This window comes from Prorops nasuta, unplaced genomic scaffold, assembly GCF_024137725.1.
Source record: "Prorops nasuta isolate Cenicafe-Biocafe unplaced genomic scaffold, Cenicafe_Pnas_1.2 PNAS00004, whole genome shotgun sequence".
Classification (NCBI taxonomy): Eukaryota; Metazoa; Arthropoda; class Insecta; order Hymenoptera; family Bethylidae; genus Prorops; species Prorops nasuta.
The window spans coordinates 6,588,623-6,603,765 of NW_027116801.1; the positions used below are offsets into that span (position 1 = coordinate 6,588,623).

General features: G+C 38.6%; 2 protein-coding genes across 6 annotated transcripts in view; both read left to right on the plus strand.

Annotated features, from left to right (window-relative positions):
* The first annotated feature begins 3,267 nt into the window (after positions 1-3,267).
* LOC136772423 (homeobox protein engrailed-2-A-like) lies at positions 3,268-6,667 on the plus strand. Its single transcript, XM_066725385.1, is given in 4 exon segments — positions 3,268-3,721; positions 3,805-3,963; positions 6,161-6,264; positions 6,332-6,667. Coding segments are annotated over 4 exon segments (1,023 nt in total). The 3' UTR covers positions 6,638-6,667.
* Positions 6,668-9,204: 2,537 nt separating this feature from the next.
* Positions 9,205-15,143, plus strand: part of kuz (zinc-dependent metalloprotease kuz) — an 89,575-nt gene continuing 83,636 nt past the window's right edge. The window contains exons 1-3 of one of the 5 annotated variants that reach the window (XM_066725382.1): positions 9,205-9,634; positions 9,705-9,778; positions 9,961-10,118. In XM_066725382.1, the coding sequence (XP_066581479.1) occupies positions 10,040-10,118 (79 nt within the window). In that variant the 5' untranslated portion in view covers positions 9,205-9,634; positions 9,705-9,778; positions 9,961-10,039. Of the gene's footprint in view, positions 10,119-15,143 lie in introns of all 5 variants that reach the window. The other 4 variants (XM_066725381.1, XM_066725380.1, XM_066725383.1 and 1 more) reach the window with 4 other exon arrangements.

The window sequence follows — 15,143 nt, forward strand, 5'->3', positions numbered from 1 at the left end:
CCTTATGAAATGCGAGAATAACGTTACTATTTTTTTACAGTTCTATCAAAAGTCACCCTGTTAAACGCTTGGAATACTATGGACAAAGTAGTGGTTTTAATGTTGAATGCAAGAACATCGGTGTTTGCTTAAAAGCCCAGATGGATAATCCCCTATCGTTTGGTGACCATGCTAGCCGATTTTCACGAAATCCGACACCCATGATTAAATACCTTTATTAAAAACCACTTACACTGGTCCTATGAATGTTTTAGAAATGGAGGGTCTGCCAGCGGGATTGGCATGAGCTGGAAAGACGAGGTAATGGGGCCTTTGTTCCCCTGGGAACTGCTTCACCTGTCTAATATCTTGCGGGTGTGGCCCTATATCTGTGCCACACACCTATGCCGACTAGTTATATTCTAGCTTTCCTAAATATTAATCCTTCAGCTATCAAATTCTAATTCTTTGTTGCAATGTGACTTCTATTCTAGTCTTTGATGAACAATTTTGTTATTATGGTTATATCGCAACTTTTGTTAATTTCTATATTATAAAATAAAAGTATAGATATTATAAGTTTCTGCAGGTGAAACTAATATTTGTCCTTTCAGATTTAACGGAGTATAATTGAAATTTATTGATCGTTTTGAAAGTTTTAAGAATATTTTCTTCTATTTTTATGGTTTACTGGAGTAAAGACTTTTCATAGCGTTTTCAGATAGATTTCCTAATATGAGATATGATATTCTCTCATGCATCGTGCGAGAAGCTTGCAGCAGTTTGTTCACGCACGATTTCAGCCTCCTTTTCTCAGGTAGTTGATTGATTGTTTCAATTACGTAGCGTGCACCGTATCGAATAGGAAAATAAAACTCTTGCCATTCTAAGAGTCCAATTCGAACAATTTATTGATCATATATATATATATATATATATATATATAGAGGTGCAGAAAAATGTGTCCACATGGTTTTCTAATGTTACGATAAGGTAAAGATTCTAACGGTGAAAATACTTCATAAATAGTTTAGTCGTGCATAATTTCCAATATTTAAGAAGAAGACATAATAAAGGCTTACTGATACTTTCCAAGAATCAATGAAATTCGTTTGTAAAACTCACCGTCCTTACATAGACAGAGACAGTTGTATCTCACTACTTTATTTCTTTCTCTCATTCACACGTACAAATGTCATGTTAAAAGTTAAATTTGGTTAACATTATATTACATCAGAAATATAAAAATATATATACAAAATTTAGAACGATCTGATGAATATCTTCATTAAAAGATTTTAAAATATCGTAGAAAATTGTAAATCTCACCAGAGCTTAAAATAATGAAATAAGGGAAGAAGGTGAAGGAAGATTGATGATGAGACGTTTTTGAGAAAAGCTTCACAATCGCCATTGGTCCTTTTAACGGCGGTAGCGTTAAACTAGCTGAATGGATTTACGATGTGTAAGGATGAACATTGAGATTTGCGCAGGCGGTCCGAAGACTAATGGAAGCGCGATTCACAGAAATGGCCGCCATTTTAAGTTCATAAACAGGAAAGTAGCTCGATACATTCTCCTAAAGGGTATTATCGCACATATAACGAAATACTGATAGACGTATAAAATGGAAGAAAAGCAAATATTATATTAATTAAAAAGCTTCAATAATTATAATAACATTCAGATGAATGATTTATCTTTCTTATCATTTTGTTATTCATTTTTTACACTAAAGCTCTGAGCAATGCTTGTTAATATAAATGCAGTAAAACAAAGTAATTGAGTTGATTATAAAGAAGAGATATGCGGGGTATGATAAAGGTTTTCCGAAGAAAAAAAGTGCAAATGATTTATATATTTGATTTAATATTTTTACAAGCTGAGTGGTTCTATATGAAGTATATTAAAGGTGTGAAGGAGTGTTTTGCAGAGCTTTTTCACGATATTTCCACACTACGAAGGCGTTTATCCATTTGTAGGATATGCGGGGAGAGGAAGAAACCATCAGTTTACTGACAGAAAGCCTTGAGATAGGGTGCCAAGGAGGCGGACACTTGGTGAAGAGCATGCGCCTCCAGGACCAATCAGGATACCCGTGTCTGATTCATGATGAGCCCTTTTTGCCGACACCAAACCACTACCACTGCGCAAATCATGATCTGCCAACTATTTATTTCTCAAAGGTTCCTTTTATATCCTCCATGATATACGAATACTTCAATACACTAAACATTTCTACCCTCGTAAATAATATCTGCTTCTTCAAAATCGACCTATTTGCAATCAATCCTGTCATGCCATTATGTAGTATTTAAGAAACCCCACACAGATGCGAGTAACTTTTGCATTCTTATGGAAATAAAATAATTTTTAATTTTGCGATAGCTATCAGAGAGTAAAGCACGAACCTTCGGTAAAAGAAAACTAAAAATAGCAAAATAATAGGACAATTATCGTGTGTGATTTTTCAGGTGGGAAAGAAGGTAGAGAATATAAAGGGTGGGGAGTGGGTGCGAAAGCGTGCTAACCGGTAGTTAAGCGATTTTTCTTGATCGTCACACCTTTTAGGCCTCTTGATTGCTAAGGAATGATCATTCTTAAATTGGTCATTTGACACATATTGCTTTATATAAGAAACTGTGTATTTTTATATTTCCTGTCTTTTAACTCCAATCGTTAAAAATTAAGAATTGCTTTTAAAACGATTAGAGTATTTCCGTTCAATGTTAAATAATATGAAGAAGCAGGTACTTGGTGAAAATTTGATTGATGTCGACTATAGAATTAAACAAGGCAAAATACAGTCCCCTACTCTTAAAAAGCATTCTTGGCGAGTGGGGGTGTGGGAGCGAAAGATTTTCCTCCAACCTCGTGGGATGACCTTCCTTCCGAAACTTTTAGGTGGGGATGCTGGGAGGTACCTCTGGACCACAGACACGTGCCACCTGTCATATACTCGGAAGTACTTGCCTTCGGATGGTTGAGAGGGGATTACCGAAAGATAAAGCTACGATTATTACAAGTGATACCTGATTTTATTATCTATCTAATAGGAAGAACGCGATTCGATAGTTTCTATATTTTCTTTTATTAGTCTTTTTCCGGTAGGTTATTACGTTATACATAGTACACATACACAATGAAATCGAGATTTTACCAAAGAGAAAAAACAATTTGTTGGGACTTCGTCTGATGATAAGACTCTACAGGATGTCTTATCTTGTAAATTGATTGAAATAAATGCAGTTAAGTGACGTTTATAAAACTAACGAGTGTCAAGTGCCAATGATGATTTCCAGAATGGAGATTCATCAGAGTCATAATAAGTCAGAAGAGGTTGGCTATGGTCTTCGGGAAGTTATATTGCTTCAGGAAGTGAACGAAATTCGTAATATGGTAGATCGGTACGATCACAGCAGCGAAAACGATAGGGGATCGCAGTCATCGAAAATCCGACAGGACACGATAATGGATTATACTTCGGATTCCAGTAGTGAAAGCTTCAAAGGTGTTCAGAGGTCACAGGACGAAAAAAACAGTTCATCATCTGTAAATATATCTAGTGCTTTTACCATTGATAGCATTCTGGGTAGAAAAGCGAGGCGTGACGAAGCTAAGGATTATGGAAAGGAGAATTTCACCGATAAAGAGGAAGACCAAGAGGAGAGAACCGAAGAAACGGAAGGAAGTCATTTTTTAAGACCGACTGCTGTTCCTGCCATGCACACTGGTAAATAAAGTCCAGCGAATAAAGGAAGAAAATATTTCTAATATAGATTTTCGAAATATTTAAGCGTTTACTTAATTTTTCACGAAATACAGCTTCTGGTGATGGGGGCTTATACACGCATCCAAGTCTTGGGTATTCTGACGGGAACCTCTCCGATCCTGGGTACACCGCGACCTCCCTTGCCTCGGCGTCACTGCTTTATAGTAGCTGGTTCTCTCATACCAAACCTGGACAGTTGTTTGGTCTACAAGGTAAGCAAATTAGTTTTAAAAGTCAGACCTAATCGAAATTCTACGAATTCTCGTTTGCAAATATTAAAATTTCTAAAAGTGGTATAAGAGTGTAGAAATAAAAATTGTGTTTGTTGAGAACCTCGTGATATTTCCTGCTCGTACGAAAGGTTTCACACTGAACGACAAAAGCCTTTAATTACCTACTCGTAATAACTTATCGTTGTAATTCCATTTTCGCGAACAATGGAAGGAAGAAGCTGCAAGTTTGGTCCGATCCTTTTGGACTCAAACGAATATTGGATATTACGGCGGACGCCTGTGGTAACAGCTTTTCGACACGCGAACACGACATCAAGAACTGGGCATGTAACAACCCCTCGATTCTACCTATTTGATCCACCATATAAATAGCTATTTGTTCGCAAATTGCAGACCTTTGTGATTTAACGTTTTATCATCGACCGCTTGTTAAAAGAACAGTTTCTATCACTATACTGTTTCTTAAAAATTTTTCTCAATTTTCGGTGAAGAAAAACATAGAATTTTATAGCTTATTCTTCCGTATGTGGTATGTTACTAAAATCGAGACTAATGATCGATCACAAAATTCGTTGTTGTTAAATGGGTCTGCTGGAATTGATGCACCAGGCAGCTACTTTAATTATTTTCTAAGGCTTCTCTCCTTTTTAGCAAAAATTTGAATTCACTAGATTTTGTGGTTTCCTTATTTTACCGTCGTCCGCCATGCTGTTAGGAGCTCATTTATCAGCTACGTTCCTCTAACCACCTTCCGCAGAGATGCTAAATGTCTCCGTACACTCGTAAATCTTGGACCCGCCGGATTTTCTTCATCACTAATTTTTTCTTCATTCTTTTTATTCGTATATCCTACATTCTTTCACATTCCCGCAAATCTCCTTTCAATATGAAACGTATGGTTTCAGGCATGAAAATAAGATTTCGTCAAAGAACATGCTTGTAAAGCAGAATAAAGAGACATTACTCATTGTAAATTTGAGTATCCCTAAAATTTTATCGAGTCTGATGCCCTGGTACTTGAGAATCGATCATACATTGTAGATGCTACAGGCTTCATAAATCATGATGCTTGATAGAGGGAATAAGTGAAGTTCCAGATACAAGAATAGTTGTATTCGATATTTCGTCCGAGGGGCTCGAAGGATAATAATTGAAATTATGGGATTCAAGAATGTTTTATTCTTAGTATACATTACTCGAAAGGTACACGTATTTAACAAGCTAAGGGTCTTCTACAAACAGATGAATCTATTTGTTGACCTATCGTGTAAGGGGCAAGTAACTAACTATAGACTAAATAAGAAAAAAAGATATATTCACATTTCTCATAAAAATACTACGATTTTCGTTTTTCCCCAAAATTCCAATAATACTCCGTCACAAATAAAACGTAAATGTTGCAAGTACTGGCAAATAAAAATATTGATCAAATTTACCGAAAAGGAATTCGTATATAGGATAAAAATTGTAATAACAAGCGTTAAATCGGTATAAGTATATTTATTCATATATATTGGGTGATAAATTGTCAAGTGGATTTATTGTTCAAAGTTAAATAACTTTTTTAAGTCGTAGCTATATGTGAAATAAAGATGTTTGAGTTATTATCGCGCGTAGCAGCCTCGGCAGGAAATAGATCATTTTTAGCTTGCAATAAATGGTATTTGTTTAAAATGCATTTGACATTGTGGTATTACTTGGACAAAACTAATGTTTAAGGTATTATACTTGGCGTCATATCATGAACGGAACTGTACTATACTTCTTTGCACCAGTATGATAATCGTACCCAAACGCACTTCGGCATAAACTGTTGGTTCTTCTCTTTGTCACATTCTACCCAGTGTTGACAATAAGATGTCACGCGTTCTTTAAACAATCCCGCATGTTTTAGACGAGTTTGGTAATTCTAGACACTGCTCGTTCGAATCCAGAGAAAGTGGTAATTGGGTACAAGCTGCCCAGGTTTGCCGAACGATTAAGAGGCGTGATTATAATGTTTAATTTTAATTATCACAGCGATAAATCTTCCTCCCTTCGGAACTGTCACTTTATCCTCAACTTTCTCAGGCTACGATTATTTTATTTCAATAATCAAATTTTTCCTGTATTGTTCAACATTACGTATAGAAATATTGTTCTTTGCTCAGTGTTAACAATAGTGTCGAATTTTCAGCGCCAAAACCAAGCGGTCGTCGATCGCGGAAACCAGGAATCGATAGGAAACCTCGACAAGCTTACAGCGCCAAGCAATTGGAGAGGCTCGAGGCAGAATTTAAGGTGCGTTAGAATAAAGATCATCGGAGAATAAGAGTTTAATTAATTGACTCTCTTTTTTGCGTTTCAGATCGACAAATACCTCAGTGTTAGCAAGCGAATGGAGCTGTCGAAATCTTTAAACTTAACAGAGGTACAGATAAAGACGTGGTTTCAAAATCGACGTACAAAGTGGAAGAAACAGTTGACGTCGAGATTAAAAATCGCTCAGAGACAGGGCTTGTTTCCCCCGACTTATTTTCCACCAAGCCAGTACCCTCTGCTACCCTACTACGCAGCACCCTTAGTGTTCGGAAATCCTGCGTCAGATGACGCCAATGCTGCCGTCGCAACGATACCGCCACGCTCTGTCGTACCATCACCAGATACGGCTTAAAAACTTCACCCCTAAAATTGTATCTCTCATCCTAATTTCTTACCAGCGTGAGAACACGGAATAATACGATATCACGTACCATGAGAATTTTTCTGTGCTCTGTTAAACTTAGCTCGAATAAACAAAATCCCTGTATCCTCGGCTAACAATAATTATAGTGATCTGTACATTTCTCATTGCCTTTTAAGTTTTCCTGCAATTATTCACGAATTATGAGAAACGCAGCGCTATGTTACTGTATTTAATTGTTAAATAATAATCAGTATACCGCGTTAAATAATTAAATGCGATTCCTATTCGCTTTTGTGTTATTGACTACAGAAAATCCCATGGTGACTTAACTGCCGGTACAGAGAATAAATTACGATAGTCGAGACTCGAGTTTAATGAAAAAATGCCACTTGTGCGTTCTGAGCAAGATTTATTCTAACTACATTGATGGTTGGTTTCTGAAACACATTTTGCTTGTCTCGACGTACAGGGAACTACTTTTTCTTTCGGTTTAGCTCTCTTCTTTCTCTTAAAGAGACGTAGAAACTTTGTGAAAAATTTGGATTTCTTCTTTTTAGATTTAGCCTGCTTGTTGTGTCGCTTGATGCATTTAACAGGACAGGAAGCTTTGTTTCTGCAAGGTGTTACTTTCACCGATTCTTTTCTCGTTATTTTAATTTTCCTGCCATATTTCGGCCGGTCAAATGCCTCCATAGATACTTGAGTAAAGCCGTCCAGTGTCTCAGCTTTTTCAAATAACGCAGCTGCTATTGCCAGAGCATTTTGAACGCACTTGTAACAACACGTTTTCGTAAAATCTAATTTTTCCTCGAATATCCTCTCGCTGGCGATTCTCCCATCTCTCATTTTCTTCCGGAGCATCAGACATTCGGTATGGTCAAACTTCGTAGGGATTTTACGATCCTTTGTTTTTCTCTCTGATCTTCTCAATGTCTCAATTTCCCGATCATCCTCGAACTCTTCGCGTTCGATTCCACGTCTTTCGCGAAGCCCCTTATTTGCTTTATCTGTGTTCTGTTTCTGCTTGGATGTTTTCATCCCATTCGTATAAACTATATTTTCTTGGTAGGTTCTCTCTTCGGGAAATCCTTGCTTATCAGTTATAAAAAAGATGTCTCTATTAGATTCTTTCGACGTTCTTTTCTTCCTTGGACTTTCGAATTCATCAAGAAAAAACCGATCCGTGTCCTCCTGTCTTCTTCTAAAACTACGCGACTGGTTTGGACCTTCTGACTGATTCCCGATAGTAGAGTTTCCTTTCTCGTTTTGATCGATTTTAACCCTTTTTTTTCTCTTGGAATTTCTCCCTTCGTCCGAGATAACAGTTTTTTCGTCCTGCTCTGTTTTTAACTTTCCCCCTCGTTTGGAAGATCGGAGTTTTTCTGGAAATGTATCTTTCGACGTGCCAGGGATTTCCTTCGAAACTTTGTTTCTTTTCTGCTTCTTGTTTCTATCGAATAAACTAATGGCTCCCTTTGCTTCTCTAGTCGATGCACCGTCCTTCTTTTCCTTTTTTAAACGTTTACTCTTCGACTCCTTAGAACCGGTGTTTTGACAAATTCTTTTACAACATAATCCACACCACCCAACTTTACTGTTATCTTCATCCAGGGAATCGTTGGGTTGACTTTCGTACCTTTTTGATGCATTCTTAAAGGAACTTTTATTTCTCGTGTTGTTGTGTTTCAAATGATCGTTCACATTATTATTTGCTTTCATTTTTAACTATTACCTCCATTATATTTATCCTTGCTTTATTATTATTTTAGTTTTCAAAAAATGAGACTGCGACGCGAATAGATTTTGTCCTTTTGTCACAAATTTATTTTATCCAAATTCAAAGATGTAAGGAATTTTACTCAATCGATATCGATGCTGCTCCATTCGTTCCTCTTCTGATACAACACACATGTATTTCAGAGTAACGAATTTATTCATCCGCTTGTATGAAGAGCGGTCGTGGTTAATAAGCAATCAATTTTTAGGTTAAACTCCTTAGAAATCATATTTTTAATAAATTCATTAGTTTATATACCAATCAATTTACAGTTTTTTTTCACGTTTGTAGGGAATAATTGTTAATTTTCAGCCTAATCGTGCAACAATCATTTTGAATTTATCGTAACATTAGCATTAACGCTGGTTTAGGAAAGTTCCGAACTTAGCCTAGAAGGAAAGTATCGATAAGTTTGTTTATATTTCAAAATTACCCTGCGCTTATTTAGTTGTAAAAATAAATGTGAAGAAAAATTGTGAAGAATAGGAAAGTTTGGAAGAAGAGAAATAGTGTATGATGATTGGCAAAATGTCGGTAACGTAACTCGAGGGAGAATTCTAAAATTGAATTTGGCTCCACGATGGGTGAAAAAGAAAAATATATATCACACCATGAGAAGCGCCATGAGGTTGATGACGTAGGAACTGGGTTGGAGAAAGGGCAAGATGGCCGACACGGTAACAAGCGTGGGAGTCATCTGTCGGCAGAGAGCGAAAGCTGTAGGACAAAGCGAAGCTGACGCAGATGTTTGCGAATGGAGGCAGCCGCAGCAGGGAAGTCCGAGCTCCGGCGGTGGCACGACTGCCAGTGACGACGGTGGCGACTGGCCGACGTCGTGTGTGTTTTGTTGTTGCGATGCATCTGCAAAATCTTCGCTCGTTGTTTCGCTCGTGAAGAGACTCATTGCTCAGCTCTGGGAATAAGACGAGAACGAGCTGCGCGAGCTGCGAGAAAAGAGTGAACAGAGAAGGTGGGGTTTGGTCGCGAGTCGTAAGTTTGCAAGATCATCGAGAGAGTTATGACCGTTTGAACGATGGCGTAGGGCTGTTGCCGAGTGCCGAATCGAGCCATTTAGGCCCTCCGAGCCTCAACATCGTCCTGGCCCAATCTTTTGCTCATTACGCACAGTCTTGTTTTCACAAAAATCTCATTTTAACCCTAGTGATTCTTCGGCTCTGAAGCGTCCAAGCCGAGTACAACTGCCAAACGTCAGTGAAAATACCTTGTGCACTGCCACTGTGCGGTATATTTACAATTAATTTTTGCCATTTTCTCCAGAATTTTGTTCTAGGGATTACCTAATTATTGTTCTCATCGAGAAGCGAGACGGATAAAGGAATAGTGAGATCGAGGTAGAGAAATAGAGAGGGAGAGAAAGAGAGAGAGAGATTGAGAGGAGGAGAGAAAGAGTGTGTGTTTGTGTGAGACAGAGAGGCGCTACATTCCGAACAGAGACGGACGAGTTTTGCCCGCGCGAGTTCATCTTCTTCCTTTTGTCTGCTCCCGCAATTTTCGTTTTCTGTTTCTTTTTTAGTTTATGTGTGGATTTGCCGCGCGTGCATTAATAAAAGTGGTGCTACCCGGATAGAGCGGCTGACAACCGCGGGGAGAATATGGTTACGATGATTAGTGATTCGTGCGGATACGTTTCCTTCTTGCTGCTGCTGCTTCTGACTCCCTATATCGAAAGCGGTAAGTATTTTCCCTCTTTTTCATCACAGAAATCATATTTCATTTTACCATTGCCGTTATATGCAGACTTCTGTCTACTATATACTTCCCCTTCATGTCTATGTAGCAAGTAATTAGAAAAAAAAAAAAGAGAGGAAAGTTCTGAAGAGACACCCTGCCTCTACTTTCACGGCAAATTTAACCGCTCAGCTTATGTGGTTCTCTTCTATGTAATTTTCTTCAAAACATATTACATTATTTCAAATTAATGTAAGAAATTAAATTTTATCTTTTAAACGAGTAACGCTTGACAAGAAACGATCATCAATTTTACAGTATATCGTTTCTGGCCGAGCGCCCACTCGTTTGATAATTTTTAATGCATAACTTATCTCGATTATTTTTTTATCACTCAAGAATTCGCCAAGTTTATGTTTCAGAGTACTGGTTAGTTTGTTTTGTTTGGTGCATTGAAACGTGATATATCAGTTTGTTTACTTATTGAACTAAATTGGTGACTTTCAAAAGGCTGTTTATTTAAGATTTTGCTGATTCTAAATGTTTCCTGATAAAGTTTCATGGATCTCGGAACAACGAGTATTTGTAATATAGATTTTGCAGTAGCATTTACCTATCAGCAAGGATACTCTGTCTGTTATTTGGAATATGAAATAAGAATTGAAAATGATCTTCGTTGGAAGGTTTTGAGTTTGAAAATGATTGTCAGTGCAGTTGGCGTATGAGAGATGCGTGCGATATACGAGTGGTTAAACTATACGTATGTATGTGCATTGGACATAAAGCTTGTGCAAGTGAAATAGAAGGTGTTTGTGTGCGTTTCCTGAGCAGCACACTAACCTCACGACGCAACGAGCGTGTGAGTGTGCACGCCTGTCTTTACCCTTTAAGTTTCATGAATCATCCTTTCATGGAGAACGCGTCCCATGTCCCCCCTGTCCCACCCGACTCGACACACTCTTTTCCTCGCTGCTGACACTGCATTCAAATGTACGCTATACCTGACCAGCTGTCGTGCTTTTCCAATGTAAACTAACACTGTAATTATTCACCTGTCTCCTTAACACCTCTAGATTGTTGCTTCCGTTTAACAGTGTTCCAGACGAAACTCGAGCTAGTTACAGTATTTGGCACTACTCGGAGGACTACCGATGATTTACCGATAATTCGTACAATTAAAAAAATTATCAGTTTATCGACCCTCGCCACTAATTTATCAAGCGTGACGAAGATAAAGGCGAGAAGAAAATAAAAGATTGAAAGAGGTGGTATCTAAAATAAGGTTTTTTGCGTGTCATTGTAAAGTTGCGAATTCATCAAGAACTATTTCAACTGCTTGAGATTGCTGCTTGAAATGTGATACTTTAAAACCTGTTCCTCGCATGAATCATGTATTCTCAGAATGCGCTTAATAGACGTTATTGTTCTTTTCCACTGCAGAGACCCAATCCATCCAAAGTTTGCGCAATGATTTTCTAACTAGCGCAAGTTTTTACACCCCACCCTCCTTCCTGAGAGTTAGAGCGGAACGATTATTGTTGACAGTTTGATGTACTTTGGTACAATGATTCTGCAATGGATTATCGTCTCATCCGGTCTACGAAGAGGTCAAATTATTGGAAGAAATATTATATTCAGTGTTGCGTCAAGCTAGAATGGGATTTCAAGAGCGTCGATGCTAAGTAAGCATTGCAGTTAAACAAATGACAAGGGAATCGGGTCAAGTCAGTCTCTGCATAGTATAAAGAACTCTATAAGCATCAGCATTTGATCAGCATTTAGCTCTAAACCATATTGCGGAAGTTTGATTAATAATACCTTTAGCAATTAAGGATTTTCACTCCAATCAAGTATGTTGTTTCTAATCTGCACGCTAAATTTAGGACTCATATTAGTTTGACCTTGTTCGCTGGTGTTTCATTCAAACACTAGGAAAGTTCTGTTCTGCTTGAGTGACATATTATTTATTTAGCGCTCTCTGTACAACAGGCTGTAACGATGCTTGTTACAGGAGACAAACTCGCGTGCAGTGGATTGAGAAAACCAAAGTGAAAACATTTATAACAAACAGCTTTGTTCCAATCTACAGCGATATACAAATATATATCTATAAATACTATTTTATATGGGATAATAAATGAAGCTTAAAAGTTATATTCGGATATTGAGTTTTTATTAATAATGCTAAAAGTTTTTTAAAGCACATGCTTGTAGGAGAAAAATTTCATCATGTTGAACAGGTGCCTTTGAAGCAATTTGCAGAGTTTTTTAATCTTGATGAAAAAATGTAGCTGCATGTAGCAAAGGATTTTCGAGACCTAACCTTGTAATAAAATCTAGAGTTGTTGATGGAATTGTTTGGCGAAGCTCGTCGCGGTTTCACGCGAGTTTTAAATCAGATAGACACGGCACTGAACATGATTGTGTATAGCGTATGGTGGACAGGCAGGCAAGACGCGACGGAAACGTGATGAAACAGTTGTTACTGAGTCATTGCGTCATGCGTTCGTTAGGCTTGTGTCTTTTGAATCGTGCTGCACACTGCTGTATCGTGAAATACGGTGCACGGAGAAAAGAAAGCAACATGTTTTACTTATTATCTGCACTCGAACCTAAACACCTGACTTTAGTGATTAGCGCAAACAATGCGATTAGGTGGATGATTATAATAACAAAAAAAAATGTTTAATTAGCATAATTTTTTAAGTCAGCAAAAACCAATCTCTATCGATCAAAATTGTAAAAGTCTACACTGAAAAAAAAAAGAAAATACAAAACACGAAGCTACTCACTTTATTTGCTATCTTGCACTGGGACCCCCCAAACGCCCAACCTTAATGAATTTGAGGGATAATTGAATGGAAGACATAAACAATGCGGTTGGATGGATGACTAATTGCAGGATGATTTTTAATTAGCGTAGTTTCCAAATCAATGTAAATCGGTTTCTATCAGTTTAACCTGTGCAGGATAAAGGGCAGGAGAGGAGAGACTCATTTGAATTGCCAATTAAAGCGCTCTTTCGCCATGAGCGTTGCCTTTTAGCAATTTGCTCGGGCCGAAACTGAGAAAGTGCGCGGGGCAGTTGGCGAAACTTTGGTCATGAGGTAGGCAAAGGCATTTTCTCCACAGAATTCGCAGGCGTATCCCAAAGCTCGCCAGTCTGCGGGCAGCGTCTTCTCTCCGAAGCTTGAACTTTGAACGTTCGCGGCGAGCGTCAGGTGGTAGGGTAAGGAGAGACAGGGAGAGAATAGCTGCACATTTGCAACGTTGCACCGTGGCGCGCGCGCGGCGGTAAGCAAAATTTACGGCTGCGTTGCTCCGCTGCTGATGCTGTGTTGCTGCTGCCGCTGCCGCCGCCGCTGTGACTCCAACTTTCTTTCAAAATTTTCTTTATTCAACTTGATAGAAACAACTGCAAACTTCTCCCACCTCGCGGATAAGAATGAAGTTTCCCTTGGCCTTTTAAATATATCGTCGATGCTATATTTTATCGTCAGACGGGCGCTTATTGTCAGCCTGTCGCGTTCCGAAAGTCTGCATTCTTACGCCCTGTATATATATATATATATACCTGACTCCTTCCCTCGCAGAGCTTACTGCACACCATAAATCATTGCCAATCTGTTATATATGCCAAAGTAAATACCTATCTTGCAAAAAATAACTTTCTAATCAAATTTTTGCAGTATAATACCAATGTTCTTATAAATATGGTAGATAATCATTTTTTGCGCGAATAATCCGACCGCGGAAGTTTTTGCGAGGTAATTAATTAATGTGCGACAGAAAATAGGAGGATTTGCTTAGAAAAGGCTCGGTGGAGAGGAAGATTAAAGTAGCGAAGGTATAAAACGCGAGTTTAATTAGCGCAGGGCGACTAAAAAAATCCGGTAAAGACTCGGCGTCGCGCGTTGCTGGGGAAGCGAGTATGCAAGGGTCTCGCGCGCGTACAACTCACTCTATACCTTATACAATTACATACTCTTCGTTTTAACCGTGTAATTGTTACGTAATTCTTCTTTGTTTTAGGTGACTATCGCCAGAGGAACACAAATTACGTTATTTGGCTCGCTTTTCTTTATTTCCGCCAAGGAAAAGGCAGTATAATGTTTCCGACTCTTAGCCGGATGAACTTTGCGAAGAATTTGGAGGTTTAAGAATTGTATAAGGAGGAAAGTTGAAATTCGCCAAAGATGAAGGGGATCTTGTGTCCAGGTTGGAGGGAGGATATTCCGTATTCCTGGAATATGGTTTTGCCGCCAGAAAACTTGCTACTCGGCATTCCTAGCACAGCTATGCAATTCGGTCCGGGGGAGCTTAACTCGTGACTATGCAAGCGTTTGCGATAGTTTAAGCGGGCCAGCAGCGTAGCCCAGCGTAACCCAGCAGCAGGAAAGTCTGCGGGGCCAGCCTGACCTGGCCTGGCCTATCTCTCGCTGAACGCTGACCTTTTTCACATTTTACGCTCCGAGATCTCGTTCTCTCGTGGCTAGCAGCAGCTTTGCTCGCTCTCGCTGGTGTGTCTCACTCTTCTTCCCCGCAGTAGCACCGAAGCTTTCCTCTTAGTCTGCTTTGGACCAGCAAAAAAAGGGATGGTTTTTTCGCGTCTGGAATCCGCGAGATTAAAGATAAGGCCGTTAGTCCAACACGGTGCCTTAACGTATGTTAGAAGCCCTTTTCTGGCCTTTCCCCTTTCAACGAGCTTTTCTTCTTATCCTACCAATGAACGATCGGCCATGCGAGAACTTGATATCAATCAGAGGTAAAAGCAGATTGGGACCTTTCTGGAACTCTGCCAAATACTTTGCTAGTTTATACTTATAGCACACGGTGTGTGCACATGTTCTTTACAACGTTAATCTTTCGTATTAAGAACGAAGGTATTTGTTTATATAAGTTTGAGATTAAATATTCTTGTACTGAGATTATATTATGCAATAATCGTTTATTTTTCAATTGGCAAATTAATCGACAGAGATTCCCATAATGTAAGATGAGACTTTTTGTGTGAATATTATTCTTTTT